This window comes from Macaca thibetana, chromosome 7, assembly GCF_024542745.1.
Source record: "Macaca thibetana thibetana isolate TM-01 chromosome 7, ASM2454274v1, whole genome shotgun sequence".
Lineage (NCBI taxonomy): Eukaryota > Metazoa > Chordata > Mammalia > Primates > Cercopithecidae > Macaca > Macaca thibetana.
In genome coordinates, this window is record NC_065584.1 from 134330090 (window position 1) to 134353228 (window position 23139).

Genomic DNA, 23139 nt, shown 5'->3' on the forward strand with positions numbered 1-23139 from the left:
AATTCATTCATGATTTGGCTCTCTGCTTGCCTATTGTTGGTGTAAAAGAATGTTTGTGATTTCTGCACAAACCTAGCAATCTCTTCACCTTGTGATTGTGTGAGTCAATACTCCTTAATAAACTCCCCTCCATACATACATCTATCCTATTAGTTCTGTCCCTCTAGAGAACCCTCATACAGCAACAAAAAAAACTGATAAGTAGGACCTAATTAAATTAAACTAAAGAGCTTCTGCACAGCAAGAGAACCATCAAGAGAGTAAAGAGACAACCTACAGATTGGGAGAAAATATTCACAAACTATGCATTCAACAAAGACTTAATATCCAGAATTGTTAAGGAACTTAAATCATCAAGCAAAAAATGAATATTCCAACTAAAAAGTCGGCAAAGGACATGAACAGACACTTCTCAAAAGAAGTGTACACGTGGCAAACAAACATGAAAAAATGCTCATGATCACTCATCATCAGAGAAACGCAAATCAAAATCACAATGAGATACCATCTCACACCAGTCAGAAAAATGTTTGTTAAAAAGTCAAAAAACAACAGATGTTGGTGAGGCTGTGGAGAAAAGGGGGCACTTACACACTCTTGGTGGGAATTAAATGAGTCCAGCCACTGTGGAGAGCCATTTGGAGATTCCTCAGAAAACTAACAGTTGAACTACCATTTGACTAAGCAACCCTATTACTGGGTATGTTCCCAAAAGAAAATAAATCATTTTACCGAAAGGATACGTGCACCCATATGCCTATCACACTGCTATTCATAATAGCAAAAAACATAGAATAAACCCAGGTGCCCATCAACAGTGGATAGGATTTTTTAAATGTGGTAAATATACATTATGCAGTACTATGCAGCAATTAAAAAAAGAACAAAATTATATCCTTTGCAGCAACACAGATGCAGCTGGAGGCCATTATCTTAAGCAAACTAATACAGAAACAGAAAACCAAATACCACATGTTCTCACTTATAAGTGGAAGCTAAACACTGGGCACACATGGACACAAAGATGGGAACAATAGCCAGTGGGAATTACTAGAGGTAGCATAGAGAGAGGAGGACAGGAGCTGAAAAACTACCTCTTGGACACTGTGTTTACTACCTGGGTGATGGGTTCAACTGTATCCCAAACCTCAGCAATCTGCAATATGTCTTTGTAACAAACTTGCACATGTACCCTGATTCTAAAATAAAAGTGGGAGAAAGAAAGAAAACAAACAAAAACCACACAAACAGAACAGAAAATCCCAAGTATTGTTGAGGATGTAGAAAGACTGGAATCCTGGTGCACTGTTCATAGAAATGTAAAATGATGTAGTCACTATAGAAAACAGTATGAAAGTTCCTCAAAAAATTAAAAATAAAACTACCATACTATCCTGCAATCCCTTATCTATCCAAAAAGAATGGAAATCAGGATCTTGAAAAGATATTTGCACTCCCATGTTCATTGTAGTATTATTCACAATAGCCAAGAGGTGGAAGCAACCTAAATGTCCATGAACAGATGAATAGATAAGGGAAATGTGATAGACAAATACAATGGAATATTATTCAGCCATAAAAAAGAAGAAAATCCTGTCATGCTACAATATGGATGACTCTTGACATTATTATAAATGAAAAATGCTGGTCACAGAAGGACAAATACAGAATTATTCCACTTTTATGAGGTCTCTAAAGTAGTCAGACTCATCAAAACATAAAATAGAATGGTTTTTGCCAGAGACTGGGAAAATGGGAATAAGGTGATTTGCTGTGCAATTAGTGTAGAGTTTCAGACATGGAACAAAAAAAAAAATTCTAGAGATTTGCTATGTGCTTAGAGTTAACAATACCATACTCAACACTTAAAAATTTGTTGAGAGTAAAAAATAGAAACAAAATGAATAAAATGGAATTCAATAAAGAACAGAATAAAATAGTGGGAAAAGATCCAATAGTAAATAAGATCCCTATTAATTTACTGACTTCTGGAATGTACACTATATACTTTTAAAAGTTTAAGACTCAAGTACTATCCCTGTAGTAATGTCTTTTCAAAAACATTCTTTGAAAAGTAATGTCTTTTCAAAAATAAGTTCGACAGATGCTTTGTCTTAGAGATTGTAGAATAATATTACTTTACACTTTATCCAGGTATATGAGATAACCTATATACAAGACACTCAGTTACTTATGTTGGTCCCAGAATCATAGAAACTTATTTAATCACAGATTGTTTTGTTCGTGTAATAAATTTTGAACACAATTGCATTAAAGTTTTTAAATTTTAAAATATTTAAAATAAGTGTATGTATTATTATATGACTAGTAAGTTCTAAAATACACACTGGCCTTGGACTTCCCTAAAACCATCCAGAGAAGAAACTGGCCCAAAGAGTTTATAGACAAACTGTCATTCAAATATAAAGTCAACAAATAGTTCTGAACAGATTTTGTTTGAGACAGTGTCACTCTGTCACCCAGGCTGGAATGCAGCCTGGAACTGATGGACTCCAGTGATCCTCCTATCTCAGCCTCCCAAGTATCCAGGACTACAGGTGTGCCCCAGCATGCCTAGCTAATTGGGTTTTTTTATTGTTTGTAGAGACAGTGTCTCACTATGTTGCCCAGGCTGATCTCAAACTCCGAGCCTCAAACCGTCCTCCCACCTCGCCTCTCAAAGTGCTGTAACTATAGGTATGAGCCACCATACTTGGCCTGAACAGATATTTCTTATGAAGCATTCTTGAAATTAGAGGATGAACTTCAGCCAAATGGAAAAATAACTGAAAAAAAAACTGAGATAACTGAGAAAGGTGAACATAAAATATCTTTAGCTGGAGGAATAGGTCTAAAACCAATAGATTAGGATGACAAAAAAATGCAAATATTACACACTTGACTACATGAAAAGATTGCCAAAAGAAATTGAGAGAACATGCTGATTTCCTTATTTTGGTATCTGAAAATGAAAAAATATCATTTAAAGCTGCAAATCGACTCATAGAAATTAATATACATTTCAGATTAAAAGTACTATTAAGAAAAATATTAGGAAAATATGAGGAAAAGAAAGAGAAATAATAATCTCATCATTGTTCACATTAGGAAATTGATCAACACTGCCTTAAGAAAAAATTTAAAGTATTATGTAAACACTTGAGAGTATACAGTACAGAAACAATAAAATACTTCCTTAAATATTACAAGAAACACACACAAACACACACACACAGAGTAAAAGAAAGAGACCATATAAGGAAATAATTATTAAGAATTATAAAGACAAAAAATAATAACCTAAAATGTTGTAACAGAACCAAGACAAGGTATTGCCCCATGTAAATGAGCCAAACTCATTAAAAGATTGGAACTTAAAGCAAAGGCAAACTACAGCCCTGTGTTCTACACAAAAGATATACCTAAATCAAAGTAATTCAGGAACTTTGAAAATAAAAGGTGGGCAAATATAAATGTAAAATACCCAAAAATAATTATCTTAACATCAAATGAGGTTTCAATCAGGCCAAGAAGAATTGAATGAGTCAAAAAAGAGTACTTTTAATGTTAAAATCCGTAATTCATAATAAAAGTTAAACCATTATGATCATCAGTGTTACCAAAAACTAGCACCAATACTCAATAAAACAGACTTTGGTATATATACGACCTATAGACAGACAGTATGATCAGAACAGTTTAATTAGCTTCTTCAACTCAAACAGATTAACATAAATAAAAGATAAATAATTATATAGAAGACCAATTATATCTTTAACAAGATAGAGCTAAATTATACATAGCTAATTCCTACCTTATGAAAAGAGAATACAAGTACTTTCTTCTTAAGGGTCCTGAAACATTAATAACAATTAACCTTATTAAGCCACAAAGAAAACCTCAATAAATTCTAAAAGGTAGAAACAATAAAAATATATTCTTGCATTAAAAGTGCAATAAAATTAGGGAGAAAAAAGCCCTTACCATTTGCAAATTTTAAATTCTTCCTTAAAAACTTATGGTTCAAACTCAATGGTTCAATTTGAACTCACTGATATGACAAAAATAAAGATAAAATAATCATATAAAAATAAAATTAAAATACCTTATTAAACTACATGCCAAAATATACATAATAAAACTAAAGCAGTGTTCAGGGGGAAATTGTTAACCTTAAATATTTGTATTCTTAAAAAACCAGAAAAGAATAAAAATAAATAAAGCATCCAAGTATGAAGTAAGAAAAAGCAAAACAAAAAAAAAAATTTAAGGAATGAAGAAGGCATTAATAAAGAAGCAGAAGTTATTGATTAAAATGCAGGAAAAAAATAAGTAAATCCAACAGCTATACTTTTTTGTGGGAGAAAGGGGCAACTAAACTGCTAACATAAGCAAGACAGGAAAGGACAAAAACAAAAGATAAATAATAAAAAGAACCACAGATAAAGAGGAAATTAAAAGACTTATGAGTCTTTTCAAATAAACGTGAAAAGAAATGTGAATTTAAAAGACTTACGAGTCTTTGTAAATAAATGCGAATTTAAAAGACTTATGAGTGTTTGCAAATAAATGTGAAAATCTGACTGAATTAGACAATAGTCTAAGAAAATATAATTTTCCAAATCACTCCAAAAGAGATAGAAATTCTAAACAGATAACTACTGTAGACGAGAATATAAGAACATTATCTAAGAGCTACCAACTGAAATAGCACCAGGTCCACATAATTTTATAGGGGGATTTTGTGAAAACTTTAAGGCATACATTATTTTGATTTCATGTAAACTGTCCCACAGAATACAAAAAGAAGGAATGATCCCCTATTTGTGTTTCTAAAGCAAACATAACATTGGTAGCAAAACAATTATTACCCCAAAAAAGAACACTGCAGAACCATGTCTCTTACAAAGATCAATGCGCATATCTAAACCAAGCATTAGTAAACAGAATCTAGTACCACATTAAAAAACAGTTTAACATGACAAGTGGCATTTATTCCAGGAAAATATGAATAAAATTGAATCTGTTAATATGATTTATCACATTAATATATCCATGGAAGAAAAAATATTTTGTTATCCTCATAGGTGACAAAGGGGTATTGCTAAATTCAGTATCCAACTTGTACTTTAGAAAAATAAAAAATTTTTAGGGTTTTTAAATTATACTTTAAGTTCTAGGGTACATGTGCACAACGTGTAGGTTTGTTACATATGTATACATGTGCCATGTTGGTGTGCTGCACCCGTTAACTCATCATTTACAATAGGTATATCTCCTAATGCTATCCCTCCCCACCTCTCCCCACTCCACGACATGCCCCGGTGTGTGATGTTCCCCACCCTGTGTTCAAGTGTTCTCATTGTTCAATTCCCACCTATGTGTGAGAACATGTAGTGTTTGGTTTTCTGTCCTTGCGACAGTTTGCTCAGAATGATGGTTTCCAGCTTCATCCATGTCTCTACAAAGGACATGAACTCATCCTATTTTACGGCTGCATAGTATTCCATGGTGTATATGTGCCACATTTTCTTAATCCAGTCTATCATTGATGGACATCTGGGTTGGTTCCAAGTCTTTGCTGTTGTGAATAGTGCTGCAATAAACATACATGTGTATGTGTGTTTATAGCAGCATGATTTATAATCCTTTGGGTATATGCCCAGTAATGGGATGACTGGGTCAAATGGTATTTCTAGTTCTAGATCCTTAAGGAATCACCACACTCTCTTCCACAATGGTTGAACTAGTTTACAGTCCCACCAACAGTGTAAAAGCATTCCTATTTCTCCACATCCTCTCCAGCACCTGTTGTTTCCTGACTTTTTAATAATCACCATTCTAACTGGTATGAGATGGTGTCTTATTGTGGTTTTGATTTGCATTTCTCTGATGGCCAGTGATGATGGGCATTTTTTCATGTGTCTGTTGGCTGCATAAATGTCTTCTTCTGAGAACTGTCTGTTCATATCCTTTGCCCACTTTTTGATGGGGTTGATTCTTTCTTGTAAATTTGCTTAAGTTCTTCATAGATTGTGGATATTAGCCCTTTGTCAGATGGGTAAATTGTAAAAATTTTCTCCCATTCTGTAGGTTGCCTGTTCACAATCATGTCATCTGCAAACAGGGACAATTTGACTTCCTCTTTTCCTAATTGAATACCCTTTATTTCTTCCTCTTGCCTGATTGCCCTGGCCAGAACTTCCAACACTATGTTGAATAAGAGTGATGAGAGAGGGCATCCCCGTCTTGTGCCAGTTTTCAAAGGGATGTTTTTGTCCATTCAGTATGATATTGGCTGTGGGTTTGTCATAAATAGCTCTGATTATTTTGAGATACGTCTCCTCAATACCTAGTTTATTGAGAGTTTTTAGCATGAAGGGCTGTTGAATTCTGTCGAAGGCCTTTTCGGCATCTATTGAGATAATCATGTGGTTTTTGTCTTTGGTTCTGTTTATATGATGGATTACGTTTATTGATTTGCATATGTTGAACCAGCCTTGCATCCCAGGGATGAAGCCCACTTGCTCATGGTGGATAAGCTTTTTGATGTGCTGCTGGATTCAGTTTGCCAGTATTTTATTGAGCATTTTTGCATCGACATTCATCAGGGATATTGGTCTAAAATTCTCTTTTTTTGTTGTCTCTCTGCCAGGCTTTGGTATCAGGATGATATTGGCCTCATAAAATGAATTAGGGAGGATTCCCTCTTTTTCTGTTGATTGGAATAGTTTCAGAAGGAATGGTACCAGCTCTTCTTTGTACCTCTGGTAGAATTCGGCTGTGAATCCATCTGGTCCTGGACTTTTTTTGGTTGGTAGGCTATTAATTATTGCCTCAATTTCAGAACCTGTTATTGGTCTATTCAGGGATTCAACTTCTTTCTGGTTTAGTCTTGGGAGCATGTATGTGTCCAGGAATTTATCCATTTCTACTAGATTTTCTAGTTTATTTTTGTAGAGGTGTTTATAGTATTCTCTGATGGTAGTTTGTATTTCTGTGGGATTGGTGGTGATATCCCCTTTATCATTTTTTATTGCATCTATTTGATTCTTCTCTCTTTTCTTCTTTATTAGTCTTGCTAGCAGTCTATCAATTTTGTTGATCTTTTCAAAAAACCAGCTCCTGGATTCATTGATTTTTTGAAGGATTTTTGGTGTCTCTATCTCCTTCAGTTCTGCTCTGATCTTAGTTATTTCTTGCCTTCTGCTAGCTTTTGAATGTGTTTGCTCTTGCTTCTCTAGTTATTTTAATTGTGATGTTAGGGTGTCAATTTTAAATCTTTCCTGTTTTCTCTTCTGGGCATTTAGTGCTATAAATTTCCCTCTACACACTGTTTTAAATGTGTCCCAGAGATTCTGGTATGTTGTGTCTTTGTTCTCATTGGTTTCAAAGAACCCCCAAATTTAATTGCATACCTAGGAATAATTTTTTTAATGAGCAACGTATTTATGCAGAAAACCTGAAAATGCTTCTGAGAGGCACAAAATATGACTTAAGTAGCTTGAAATACATGCTATGTTCTTGGATAAGAAGATTCAACATCATAAGTATATTAACACTTCTTAAGATAATCAATAAATTTAACATCATTCTAACAAAAAATCATGAGGAAAGTTTAAGCAAAACAGTTCAGAGAAATCTACAAAAAAAAAAAAAAAGAGCACTGAAAAACAATTAGTCTTACCAAATGTTAGAGCCTTGTCAATGTCAATAAATTTCTTTTTATTGAGATGAAGTCTCATTCTGTCTCCCAGTCTGGAGTGCAGTGGTGAGATCTCAGCTCACTGCAACCTCTGCCTCCCAGGTTCAAGCAAATCTCCTGCCTCAGCCCCCCAAGTAGCTGGGACTATAGGCATCCACCACCACACCTGGCTAATTTTTATGTTTGTAGTAGAGACAGGGTTTCACCATGCTGGCCAGCCTAGTCTCAAACTCTTGACCTCACGTGATCCTCCCACCTCACCCTCCCAAAGTGCTGGGATTACAGTCATCAGCCACCACACCCAGCCTTTGTCAACAATTAAAACTGTATGATACTAACATATGCATAGAAAGAAAACACATCAAAAATTCAGTAATAGATCTAGTACACAAGAGTTTGGCATGCTATAAAGGTAACATCCCAAATCAGTGAAAAAGAGGACAAGCTTTTAAATAAATGGGTAAAGTCAGTAATCACCTGGAGAAAAATATAGTTGGACTTATGCTTTACCTTCTACACCAGGATAAAATCCAAATGAATCTAAGATTTAAACGTAAAACATTAACTCTATAATGATGGTGTGCTTTATATCTAAGACATAAAACTCAGTGATGGAGGAAAAAGTGATAAACTCAACTACATGAAAATAAAATATTTTTCATGGCAAAAATACCAGAAAAAATAATCATGGGACAAATGACAAATTGTGAAAAGAATACATAAAACTCATTTCACAGACAAATACTTATTTTCCCCAATATAGAAATATACAAATTAATTTTTGTAATAGACAACCCAATAGAAAAAAAATGGGTAAAAAAATTACGAACCAGAAACTTACAGAAACATAATTAGTTCTCAAACATATGAAAATATGTTGAACCTCACTTATAATAAGAGAAGTTAAAATTAGAATGAATATTGATGTACCCATTTTTCATATAATCTCACCAAAGATCATAAACTTTGATAAAACATTGTGTTGGTGAGAGTGGGGGAAATCAGACATTCTTACACTTGTTTGTGTCAGGGTAAATTGTTATAAATTCTAAAGAAGGCAATTTGCAATATTTATCAAATTACAAATGCATATATCCTTTGATTTAGCAGTTCTATTTCTAGAAACAGATTCTATATTCTCTAACATGTGAAATAACATATGTATCCAGTTTGGGGGTTTTTTTTTGCTGCATTTTCTTTACTAGAAAAATATTGAAAATCCTAAATGTCTTCATATAAATTTTGGAACATCAATATAACAAAATACCATTCAGCCATTAAAAAGAATGAGAAAGTACTTTTTTAAAACTAATCTAGAAAGATCTCCAAGATATATTGTTGAGAAAGTTGAAGAACATTATGTAAATTTTGCCACCACCTATGTAATTATATTTCTCCACTATGTAAAAGGTGGGGAAATATGATTCCTTGTATCTGCATAAATATCTCAAGAATAAAAAACAGGAGGAACTCTGTGGTTGGTTCAGTAGTATAAGAAGGAATTCTGAATCATATTAATCTATTTTTTAATGTTATGCATTAAGTATCTCATCTGGTCTTAGTGGAAATCAGGACACTAAAAGTTTATCATTTTCTTAAAACCACATATAATTTGAAATTGAAACTAAGAATAAAATTTTATCACTTCCACACCTGAGTTATTTCAGTCTTCTGATCCAGGTCATCAGGTACTTCACCTGACAAAACAAAAATTGAGAATTAAAAGTGAAATTGAAATTAGATTAGACATTTAGTTTTAAGGAATACACTTATTATTTATTATATCACCATTACTAAATGGCATTATGAATTTAAACAGGGGAATGGTTTTAGGAGTGTTTTCAAATTGTAACCCTAAATATGGCAATTATGCAGTGAGACATTCGTGTTTACCCAAGATAGGACTAAAATGCAGTAGGCATTAAAACAAAAAATGAAGCAATCATGTTTCTCTGTAAATGTTATCATTCTGTTATTACATTATCTATGATATTTGCAAGAGGCAAATTTCTTCCACGTTATTCCCACTGTTGAGAAATCCAAAATTATACCCTTACCAGACCAATTCTCCGCAATGCAGAACTTTGCCTATCTTGGTCTGGGCCAGATACATCTGTGTAATATCAAGGTCAAAGTAGCATGTAAACCTTAAACAATGCCAGTACTTTCTGCAGTCAGAAAACATAGCCCCCCATATGCCAGAAATTTAAAATAACTTTTTTCTTAGTATAAAGCTAATATGTACTTATTACAGGTATAATGGAAAATAGGAGACATTTACAATAGAAAATAAAAATCACTTCCCTTCATCCAGAAATAACTAGTATTTGTAGAATGATTTTTATTGTGTATTTTTATATACACATATATTCACCACATTGTTCATAAACTTCTTGTTCTTACAGTTTTTAACCATGAGAATTTCTCCTATCAATCAAATTGTTTTGAATCTTATTTTGAATCGTTGTATAGTAGCCCATGATTATAGATGTAGCATAATTTACTTTCACTTTCCCTATTGTGAGGCATTAATTTTTTTTTAATTTTTACTTGGCATTGGAAGGTTTCATACTATTTGCCAGGATTATATTTCTTATAATAATAATGAGTGACTTAAAGAAACTATCATCCGAGTAAACAGACAACCTACAGAATGAGAGAAAAATTTTGTGATCTATCTATCTGACAAAGGTCTGATATCCAGAATCTACAAGGAACTTAAACAAATTTACAAGAGAAAAAACCTGTCAACTCCCATTAAAATGTGGGCAAAGGACATGAACAGACACTTCTCAAAAGAAGAATAAATGAGGACAACAAAAATATGAACAAAAGCTTAACATTATTGATCATTGGAGAGAAAGGCAAATCAAAGCCACAATGAGATACCATCTCACGCCAGTCAGAATGGCTATTATTAAAAGGTCAAAAAATAACAGGTGCTGGCAAGGTTGTGGAGAAAAAGAACCTCTTACAGTGGGACTGTAAATTAGTTCAACCATTGTGGAAGACAATGTGACGATTCCTCAAGGACCTAAAGGCAGAAATAACATTTGATCCAGCATTCCAATTACTGGGTATATACCAAAGGAATATAAATCATTCTATTATAAAGATACACACACGCATATGTTCATTGCGACACTATTCACAATAGAAAAGACATGGAATTAACCTAATGCCCATCATTGATAGACTGGATAAAGAAAATGTGGTACATATACACCATGGAATACTGTGCAACCATAAAAAGGAATGAGGTCATATCCTTTGCCGGGACAAGGATGGAGCTGGAATCCATTATCCTCAGCAAACTAACACGGGAACAGAAAACCAAACACTGCATGTTCACACTTGTAAGTGGGAGCTGAATGATGAGAACACATGGACACACGGGGGATACAGCACACACTGGGGCCTGTTGATGTGGGAAGGGAGAGCATCAGGAAGAACAGCTAAAAGAACAGCTAGACTTAATACCTAGGTGATGGGATGATCTGTCCAGGAAACTACCATGGCACACGTTTACCTATGTAACAAACCTGCACATCCTGAACATGTACCCCTGAACTTAAAAGTTGGAAAAAAAAAAAAAGAGTTACTTGAATCAACCTGTGCCAGGCTTTTAAATTATCACTGATCCTTATAATAAACTTGCAAAGTGAAGATTTTCATTTCCGTTTTATGGATAAGAGAACCAAAGAATGGTTCAAAATGACATGACTAAATGAAAACTAAAGTAAGCATAGTGGGTTTTTTAATCTAAGTTCTCTCTCTCTTCGCTATACGATGCTATGAGCACCAACCACTCGACAAGCAGTTCTATTTGTTGTTTCTCTGGGGCATTGGTCTGAATCTGGAATGCTGTATGGCTGTGGTGTGGGAGGAGTCCCTGAGCTAGTGAATGAACCTGGCCTAGCACCTGGAATTTAAATCTCAAATTCACTGTGTTATGCTCTAGTGGTTACCCTGTACGCAGTCACTCTAATAAAATGAAGAAAAAAAGAAAAAGAAAAAAAAAATGTGTCTTTGTGTTAAATGGTCTGCCTCCTCCCTACAATAAAAGCCCATTTACAGGGCTGGTGATGAAAGTGAAGAAAAATTGCCTAAGAAGATAATATTTCTTACCCAGGAAATGGAAGATTTAGATAAATTACAGTCAAATGTTACATTTTCCCAAGGCCTGCATCTGTGATATTAATATGCCCAACTTGTATGAAAACAAGGAAAAATGATTCTGAAACATTCTGTGAGTGCTTTAGTAAGAATTTATTTTAATGGTATTATAAATGCATTATAAATTATAATAGCATATAAGAGTCTAAAGGATCACTTAAATCTTTAAGTTACTTTCCTGCATTTCATGAGAGGAATTACAAGCTATCATGGGATTTGTGAATTTGGAGATTTGCAAAGATCTTGTGAAAGTCAAGGGCCTTCTCCAAAAATAGAACCTTTATCATAAAATATGATAAACATTTCTACAAATGAATCTTGGTCCACATGTCTGATAATTCCTTTAAGATTGCTTCCTAGAAGTGATTGTATTATTAGATCAATATGTGGCAAAAAAAAAAAAATCCAAAAAGTCCCCAAAATTCAAAATATTTTCAATATTCTGATTAACAGTTTCCTATTTAAACTACTTTTTGGGTTAAAGCAATATTTTTAGAAAGCCTCTGAAAATAATGTCCAATAGGAACTTTTTAAAGAAAGGTTCTGTTATTTACCAGTCATTATGATACTGATATAAGATTAATATATTGATATAACAATACCACTGTGGGCTTGTGGAAGTCCAGGTTGGAAATCATCTTGTCCACTACCAGAGATGGCAGGAGAGGAAACTGGGAGTGGAAGACAGCTGAGGAAACCATAATGACCATGGGTTATATGGGTGTGGGTAACCAAAGGAGGTCAAAAAGTAGGAGATTGCAAACATCAACTTCTTCTATTTCTTAGTTTTGTTCAGGGTCAAATCTTGCTTTAAAATACTTGGCAATGTATGAAGTTCCCCATCAGGGGACAAAGGAAAGGTCTTCCCTCTTTCTTGGATTTCCTTTACTTCCTGAGATTTCTGTATTGAGAAACTCACACTCAGAGTCCCGTGAAGGGACACTGGGAGACCAGAGGAATCCACAGAAAGTTCCACAGAGCCTCTGTGCTCTCAGCAGAAGTAACAATATGCAAATCGGCCAGCGTTGGGGTGACAAGGGTCACATATAAATAGAATGCTTGAAAAGCCAAATATAGAGCATGTATTCTGAGAAAAGCACACAAACAAGAAGTGAGTATTAATGAAACAGCTTATCTGGCCATTCAAGGCAGCCCTGTAAATGAATAGTAGATTCCCAAAACCATGTGTACTTACATAAACCCCAGAGCTGATAGGAATCAAGTATAAAATGCTGCCCTTACTGAGATAACTCAGATAATCAAGAACTTGCCCACCCTAGGACATGGTTCTATTGAGCACTACAGAACAGAATCACACAGCTAGGGGGACCAGGGCAAGATGGCCAAATAGGAACAGCTCCAGTCTGTAGCTCCCAGTGAGATCAACGCAGAAGGGGGACAATTTCTGCATTTCCAACTAAGGTACCTGGCTAATCTCACTGGGACTGGTTAGACAGTGGGTGTAGCCCACGAAGGGTGAGCAGAAGCAGGGTGAGGTGTTGCCTCACCCAGGAAGTGCAAGGAGTCAGGAAACTCCCTCCCCTAGCAAAGGGAAGCCTTGAGGGACTGTGCCATGAAGAACGGTGCATTCCAGCCCAGATACTATGCTTTTCCCATCGTCTTCACAACCTGCAGACCAGGAGATTCCCTACCAGGGCCCTGGGTTTCAAGCACAAAACTGGGCAGCCGTTTGGGCAGACACTGAGCTAGCTGCAGGAGTTTTTTTTTATACCCCAGTGGCACCTGGAATGCCAGTGAGACAGAATTGTTCACACCCCTGGAAAGGGGGCTGAAGTCAGGGAGCCAAGTGGTCCAGCTCAGCAGATCCCACCCCCATGGAGCCCAGCAAGCTAAGATCCACTGGCTTGAAATTCTCACTGCCAGCACAGCAGTCTGAAGTTGACCTGGTATGCTCAAGCTTGGTGGGGGGAGGGGCATCCACCATTATGGAGGCTTGAGTAGGCAGTTTTCCCCTCACAGTGTAAACAAAGCCGGGATATTTGAACCAGGCAGAGCCCACCACAGCTCAGCAAAGCCTCTGTAGCCAGACTGCCTTTCTAGATTCCTCCTCTCTGGGCAGGGCATCTCTGAAAGAAAGGCAGCAGCCCCAGTCAGGGGATTATAGATAAAACTCCCATCTCCCTGGGACAGAGCACCTGGGGGAAGGGGTGGCTGTGGGCATGGCTTCAGCAGAATTAAATGTTCCTGCCTGCCAGCTTTGAAGAATGCAGCGGATTTCCCAGCACAGCGCTCGAGCTCCACTAAGGGACAGACTGCCTCCTCAAGTGGGTCCCTGACACCCCGGGTAACCTGACTGGGAGACACCTCCCAGCAGAGGTCGACAGACACCTTATACAGGAGAGCTCTGGCTGACATCTGGCAAGTGTCCCTCTGGGACAAAGCTTCCAGAGGAAGGAACAAGCAGCCATCTTTGCTGGGCTGCAGCCTTTACTGGTGTTACTCAGGCAAACAGGGTCTGGAGTGGACCTCCAGCAAACTCCAGCAGACCTGCAACTGAGAGGCCTGTTAGAAGGAAAACTAACAACAGAAATGAATAGCATCAACAGCAACAAAAAGGACGTCCACACAAAACCCTATCTGAAGGTCACCAACAACAAAGACCAAAGGTAGATAAATCCACAGAGGTGAGGAAAAACCAGTGCAAAAAGGCTGAAAATTCCAAAAACTAGAACGCCTCTTCTCCTCCAAAGGATCACAACTCCTGACCAGCAAACAAACAAAACTGGACAGAGAATTAACAGAAGTAGGCTTCAAAAGGTGTGTAAAAACAAACTCTTCCAAGCTAAAGGAACATGTTCTAACCCAATGCAAGGAAGCTAAGAACTTTGTAAAAAGGTTAGACGAATTGCTAGCTAGAATAACCAGTTTAGAGAAGAACATAAGTGACCCGATGGAGCTCAAAAACACAGCATGAGAACTTCATGATGTATACACAGGAATCAATAGCTGAATCAATCAAGCAGAAGAAAGAATATCAGAGAGACTGAAGATCAACTTAATGAAATAAAGTATGAAGACAAGATTAGAGAAAAAAGAATGAAAAGGAATGAACAAAGCCTCCAAGAAATATGGGTCTATGTGAAAAGACCAAACCTACGTTTCATTGGTGTAGCTGAAAGTGACAGGGAGAATGGAACCAAGTTGGAAAACACTCTTCAGGGTATTATCCAGGAGAACTTCCCCAACCTAGCAAGGCAGGCCAACATTCAAATTCAGAAAACACAGAGACCACCACAAAGATACTCCTTGAGAAGAGCAACCCCAAGACACATACTCATCAGATTCACCAAGGTTGAAATGAAGGAAAAAATGTTAAGAGCAGCCAGAGAGAAAGGTCAGGTTACTCAAAAAGGGAAGCCCATCAGAAAAACAGTGGTTCTCTCTGCAGAAACCCTACAAGCCAGAAGAGAGTGAGGGCCAATATTCAACATTCTTAAAGAATTTTCAACCAAGAATTTCATATCCAGCCAAATTAAGCTTCATAAGTGAAGGAGAAATAAACTCCTTTAAAGACAAGGAAATGCTGAGAGATTTTTGTCACCACCAGGCCTGCCTTAGCTCCTGAAAGAAGCACTAAATATGGAAAGGAATAACCCATACCAGCCTCTACAAAAACATACCAAATTGTAAAGGCCATCGATGCTATGAAGAAACTGCATCAACCAATGGGCAAAATGACCAGCTAGCATCATAATGACAGAATCAAATTCACACATAATAATATTAACCTTAAATGTAAATGGGCTAAATGCCCCAATTAAAAGATACACACTGGCAAATTGGATAAAGAGTCAAGACCCATTGGTGTGCTGTATTCAGGAGACCCATCTCATATGCAAAGACACACATAGGCTCAAAATAAAGGGATGGAGGAATATTTACCAAGCAAATGGAAAGCAAAAAAAAGCAGAGGTTGCAATCCTAGTCTCTGACAAAACAGACTTTAAACCAACAAAGACAAAAAGAGACAAAGAAGGGCATTACAAAATGGTAAAGGGATCAATGCAACAAGAAGAGTTAACTATCCTAAATATATATGCAGCCAATACAGGAGCACCCAGATTCATAAAGTAAGTTCGCAGAGACCTACAAAGAGACTTAGACTCCCTCACAATTATAGTGGGAGACTTTAACACCCCATTGTCAATATTAGACAGATCAACGAGACAGAAAATTAACAAGGATATTCAGCACTTGAACTCAGCTCTGCACCAAGCGGACCTAATAGACATCTACAGAACTCTCTACCCCAAATCAACAGAATATACATTCTTCTCAGCACCACATTGCATTTATTCTAAAACTGACCACATAATTGGAAGTAAAACACTACTCAGCAAATGCAAAAGAACAGAAATCATAACAAACAGTCTCAGACCACAGTGCAATCAAAGTAGAACTCAGGATTAAGAAACTCACTCAAAACCACACACCTACATGGAAACTGAACAACTTGCTCCTGAATGACTACTGGGTAAATAATGAAATAAAGACAGAAATAAATAAGTTATTTGAAACCAATGAGAACAAAGAAACAATGTACCAGAATCTCTGGGACATAGATAAAGCATTGTTTAGAGGGAAATTTATAGCACTAAATGCCCACAGGAGAAAGAGGGAAATATCTAAAATCGACATCTTAACATCACAATTAAAATAACTAGAGAAGAAAGAGCAAACAAATTCAAAAGCCAGCAGAAGACAAGAAATAACTAAGATCAGAACAGAACTGAAGGAGATAGAGACACGAAAAACCCTTCAAAAAATCAATGAATCCAGGAGTTGGTTTTTTGAAAAGATTAACAAAATAGACAGACCACTAGCCAGAATAATAAAGAGGAAAAGAGAGAAGAGTCAAATAGACACAATAAAAAGTGATAAAGGGGATATCACCACCGATCCCACAGAAAAACAAACTACCATCAGAGAATACTATAAATACCTCTATGCAAATAAACTAGAAAATCTAGAAGAAATGGATAAATTCTTGGACACATACAACCTCCCAAGACTAAACCAGGAAGAAGTTGAATCTCTGAATAGACCAATAACAAGTTCTGAAATTGAGGCAGTAATTAATAGTCTACCAACCAAAAAAAGCCCAAGACCAGAGAGATTCACAGCTGAACTGTACCAGAAATACAAAGAGGAGCTGGTACCATTCCTTCTGAAACTATTCTAAACAATAGAAAAAGAAAAACTCCTCCTTAACTCATTTTATCAGGCCAGCCTCATCCTGATACCAAAACCAGGAAGAGACACAACAAAAAAAGAAAATTTCAGGCCAATATCCCTGATGAACATCCGTGCGAAAATCCTCAGTAAAATACTGGCAAACCAAATCCACCAGCACGCCCAAAAGCTTATTCACCACGATCAAGTTGGCTTCATCACTGAGATGTAAGGCTGATTCAACATAGGTAAATCAATAAACATAATTCATCACATAAACAGAACCAATGATTAAAACCACATATTATCTCAACAGATGCAGAAAAGGCCTTTGATAAAATTCAGCACCCCTTCATGCTAAAATCTCTCAATAAACTAGGTATTAAGGGAATATATCTCAAAATAATAAGAGCTATTTATGACAAACCCACAGTCGATATCATACTGAATGGGCAAAAGCTGGAAACATTCCCCTTGAAAACCGGCACAAGACAAGGATGCCCTCTCTCGCCACTTCTGTTCAACATAGTATTGGAAGTTCTGATCAGGGCAATCAGGCAAGACAAAGAAATAAAGTGTATTCAAATAGGAAGAGGGGAAATCAAATTGTCTCTGTTTGCAGATGACATGATTGTATATTTAGAAAACCCCATCGTCTCAGCCCAAAATCTCCTTAAGCTGACAAGCAACTTCAGCAAAGTTTCAGGATACAAAATCAATGTGCAAAAATTACAAGCATTCCTATACACCAATAATAGACAGAAAGCCAAATGATGAGTAAACTCCCATTCACAATAGCTACAAAGAGAATAAAATACCTAGAAATACACGAACAAGGGATATGAAGGACCTTTTCAAGGAGAACTACAAACCACTGTTCTAGGACATAAGAGAGGACACAAACAATGGGAAAACATCCCATGCTTGTGGATAGGAAGAATTAATATTGTGAAAATGGCCATACTGCCCAAAGTAATTTACAGATTCAGTGCTAACCCCATCAAGCTACCATTGACTTTCTTCACAGAATTAGAAAAAACTACTTTAAACTTCATATGGAACCAAAAAAGAGCCCATATAGCCAAGACAATCCTAAGCGTAAAGAACAAAGCTGGAGGCATTATGCTACCTGACTTCAAACTCTACTACAAGGCTATAGCAATCAAAACAGCATGGTACTGCTACCAAAAGAGATATATAGACCAATTGAACAGAACAGAGGCCTCAGAAATAACGCCACACACCTGCAACTATCTGATCTTTGACAAACCTGACAAAAACAAGCAATGGAGAAAGGATTCCCTACTTAATAAACGGTGTTGGGAAAACTGGCTAGCCATATGCAGAAAACTGAAACTGGACCCCTTCCTTACACCTTATACAAAAATTAATTCAAGATGGATTAAAGACTTAAAAATAAGACCTAAAACCATAAAAACTCTAGAAGAAAACCTAGGCAATACCATTCAGGACATAGGCATGTGCAAAGACTTCATGACTAAAACACCAAAAGCAATGGCAACAAAAGCCAAAATTGACAAATGGAACCTAATTAAAGAGCTTTGGCACAGCAAAAGAAACTATCATCAGAGTGAAGAGGCAACCTACAGAATGGAAGTAAATTTTTTCAATCTATCCATCTGACAAAGGACTAATATCCAGAATCTGCAAGGAACTTAAACTTACAAGAAAAAAACAAACAACATCATCAAAAAGTGAGCAAAGGATATGAACAGACACTTCTCAAAAGAAGACATTTATGCGGCCAACAGACACATGAAAAAATGCCCATCATCACTGGCCGTCAGAGAAATGCAAATCAAAACCACAATAAGACACCATCTCATACCAGTTAGAAGAGTGATTATTAAAAAGTCAGGAAACAACAGGTGCTGGAGAGGATGTGGAGAAATAGGAATGCTTTTACACTGTTGGTGGGAGTGCAAATTAGTTCAACCATTGTGGAAGACACTGTGGCAATTCCTCAAGATCTAGAACCAGAAATACCATTTGACTCAGCAATTCCATTACTGGGTATATACCCAAAGGATTGCAAATCATTGTACTATAAAGACACATGCACACATACGTTTATTGTAGCACTATTCATAATAGCAAAGATTTGGAACCAACCCAAATGCCCATCAATGATAGACTGGATAAAGAAAATACGGCACATATACACCATGAAATACTATGCAGCCATAAAAAAGGATGATTCATGTCCTTTGCAGAGACTTGGATGAGGCTGGAAACCATCATTCTCAGCAAACTAACACAGGAAAAGATAACCAAACACTGCATGTTCTCACTCATAAGTGGGAGTTGAACAATATGATCACAAGGACACAGGGAGGGGAACATCACACACCACAGCGTGTTGGGGGGTGGGAGGCTAGGGGAGCGATGGCATTAGGAGAAATACCTAATGTAGATGACGGGTTGATGGGTGCAGCAAACCACTATGGCACATGTATACCTACGTAACAAACTTGCACGTTCTGCACATGTATCCCAGAATTTAAAGTATAATAATAATAATAAAGAATCCCACAGAGCACTGAAAGGAACTTCAGAGAGTTATCTTATCTAACCCTCTTCTCTATCCATAAATGGCAATAAATCCAAAGTTTCATCTAAATTACTCAACATTTATCCAATACATATTCAATGAGAATTTACTGTCTGCCAAGCATACCAGCATCTATATGATAGATGCTGATGATGCCCATATTAATAAGAAAGCCAGTGATTGTTTTGGATTTTTAAATTTTTTTAATGGGGTAAGTTATTTAAGAAATTGTTAAAAATACCGTTAAGAGAAAGGAACTGTGTCTCTTACCATAGATTCTCCCATTAATGGAACATCTTTTAAAGGTCATGATGTTTTGAGTGAGGGTACCCGTTTTGTCAGAGAAAATGTACTCAATCTGCCCCAGTTCCTCATTGAGCGTGGTCGTCCGAGCCTCTGCAGGTGTTGCTTTTCGAGAATAATACATCTTCCGGTCCCAGTTTATAAAATAACTGTGTCCTAGACGAATTACTTCCACGCTGTCATCCATTAAAATGGAAAAAAAAAGAAATGCTCCATTAATTTCAGAACATACAATATTTTGCCAAAATAAGAAGTCTGCCAAAGTCTTCAGCGTTTAGAGGAAAATGTGGATGCTTTGTCCCTAGGTCACAGGGATCTTTAGAAGCTTCTCAGCAGAGTCTGCTTATAAACCTTTCCAAGTCATTTCCTGCAACACCATAAAACAATAAGCCAGCTTAGGATAAAGCTTTAGGGAATGTTTCATGGTTTTCTACATTAAACAGGCCCAGTGGAGATTTTGTGTGTAGCGTATTAGTTTGTGTCTCCTCCTATATGATAGGAGTGGTCCCCAAGCTTTTTGTCACTGGGGGCCAGTTTTGTGGAAGACACTTTTCCACAGATCAGGGGAAGGCGGATGGTTTCAGGATGATTCAAGCACATTACATTTAATATGCACTTTATTTCTATTATTACATTGCAATATATAAACCGCTGCGCAGTTCACAATAGGGTTTGCACTCCTTTGAGAATCTAATGCTGCTGCCACAGCTCTGACAGGAGGCGGAGCTCAGGTCTGTGGCCTGGGAGTTGGGGAACTCTGTGGTAGGGGAAACTAATTATTACTGAAGATGTTTGTCTGATGTCTGATCTAAAGAAATGTGCTGTTGAGAACTTTCTCTCCAATACATTGTTTGATGTGGCTTCACTTTGCCAAAAGAGGTAGAAAATAGTATTTCCACGAAGCAGAACCAAACCATAACAGATACTGAGTGAAAACAGGATGTGTTGTCAAACCACTCTGCCCGTTTACCATGAAAAGAGTGTTGCGTCACATTCTAATTACATAATTATGTTAATTATTACAATAATTAATTATTAATATAATTCTGACTACATTCTAGTAATCATTTATGACCTCCCAGCTCCAGAAGCAAAATTTATTTGGCAAAGTGTATGAACTCTCTCAATGCTCAATGTCATACATAATGCCATACTGATTTCCAAAAACGTCATAGCAACATAAGTTTCTACCATCAGATTATTAAGAATTATCTTTCACCATATGCAAATTCAAAAGCTATGTCACTACTGTTTACTGCATTTCTTATCAATGAGCTTAACACTTTTTTCAAATTTTATTGGCCAGTGACATTTCTTCTTGGAATTATCTAATTGTATCTGCCTATTTTATTTTTCCTATTCTGATACCAGTGTATTTATTAGTGATTTGTAAGAATTCTATAGTTATTAAGTCTATTAATTCTGTCAAAAAAACAACGCAAATATTTTATCCATTTTATCATTTGTCTTTTTTTTTTTTTTTTTTTTTTTTTTAATTGAGACGGAGTTCTGCTTTTGTTGCCCAAGCTGGAGTACAATGGCACTATCTCGGCTCGCTGCAACCTCTGCCTCCCTGGTTCAAGCAATTCCCCTGCCTCAGCCTCCAGAGTAGCTGGGATTACAGGCATGCTCCACCATGCCCGGCTAATTTTTCTGTATTTTTAGTAGAGAGGGGGTTTCGCCATGTTGTTCAGGCTGGTCTCAAACTCCTGACCTCAGGTGATCCACCCACCTTGGCCACTTAAAGTGCTGGGATTATAGGTGTGCGCCACTGCACCTGGCCACTTGTCCTTTTTTTTTTTTTTTTTTTTTTTTTTAGAGACGGGGTCTTGCCATGTTGCCCAAGTTGGCCTCAAATTCCTGAGCTCAAGCGATCCTCCCACCTCTGCCTCTAGAGTAGCTGGGACTACATGTACCACCACAGCTGGCTGATGGTCTTTTCATTTTATTTCCAGTTTTTTGATATGAAGTTTTCTCCTTCTAAAGGATCAAATTCATCAGAAGTTTATACTTTGTTTTATAGTTTTGTTTAGATAAGCCTTATCTATGCCAAGATTATATATACAGATATCTATATTTTAATTGTTTTTATTGATTTTTTCATAATTACTTATCCCAATTGAAATTTATGATTGAAATTGAAAGTTTGATGTACATATGAGGAGCAAATTTCAAGTTTTCCAAACAAGAAGATGTTACATCAACATTTGTTGAACAATCAATCATTTCCCCATTAAGCTGGAATGCTTTCTGTGTCACAAATAAATCATTTTACTCACTACCATCTGATTTATGGATTTCAATTTTATTCATTGATATGACACTTAATGCATCTCTTGTTTTCATTACTGTAGCTTTATAATAACTGGCAATACATAGAAGAAACAAAATCACCTTTATTCTCTTCCTCTTCAAAAACTCTTAACTATAATCACCCATTTATTTTTCCTGATAGAATCAATGTATTCATCGAAGTAAACATTTGAATAAATGTATTAATTTTCCTACAAAATTTATTTGAGATTTTGGTTAGGTCTATGTTAAACTCTTAATTATTTGAAAAGAACTGATATTTTATAAACTTAAATACAACTTCAAGGAGAAGGTCAAGTCTTTTTAGGAATTCCATTTTTTAAAGTACCTCAATTAGTTAAGGAATTTTAGTTTAGTTTAGTTTTGCTTTTTCACATAGGTTCATACCATAGCCTTATAGATTTGTTCAGTCGTCCCTTGAATCCATGGGGGATTGGTTACAGGACTCCCAATCTGAGGATGCTCAAGTCCCTTACATAAAATGGCATAGTATTTGCATATAGCCTACCCATATCCTCTTGTATACTTTAAGTCATCTCTAGATTACTTATAATACCTAATACAATGTAAATGCTATGTAAATAGTTCTTATACTGTATTGTTTAGGGAATAATGACAAGAAAAAAACTCTGTACATGTTCAGTACAGATACAACCATCCTTTTTTTTTTCAAATATTTCCCATCTATGGTTGGTAGAGTCCATAGATACAAAACCCATGGATACAAAGGGCAGAATTTAAACTTTTTTTTGATAGGATAAGTTTTTAAATTGTTGTTGTACTAAAATAAAGCTTTTAATTTTTGTAATGTTACTTTCATAATTAGACATAACTAAATTATCCTACTGAAAGTTTTACAGATTATTCTTATGGATTG

The 23139-nt window shown here is 36.2% G+C and overlaps 1 protein-coding gene across 12 annotated transcripts in view; it reads right to left on the bottom strand.

The window, feature by feature from the left end:
* ATP8B4 (ATPase phospholipid transporting 8B4 (putative)) overlaps positions 1-23139 on the bottom strand; it is a 314125-nt gene that overhangs the window by 97202 nt on the left and 193784 nt on the right. For all 12 annotated transcript variants that reach the window (XR_007727270.1, XM_050797123.1, XM_050797120.1 and 9 more), the window contains 2 exons: positions 19917-20125; positions 9359-9402 (listed from right to left, as the gene is read on the bottom strand). Coding sequence is in view for 11 of the 12 variants with exons in the window: in XM_050797123.1 (XP_050653080.1) it covers positions 9359-9402; positions 19917-20125 (253 nt within the window). In the remaining variant the exon portion in view is untranslated. The remainder of the gene's footprint in view (positions 1-9358; positions 9403-19916; positions 20126-23139) is intronic.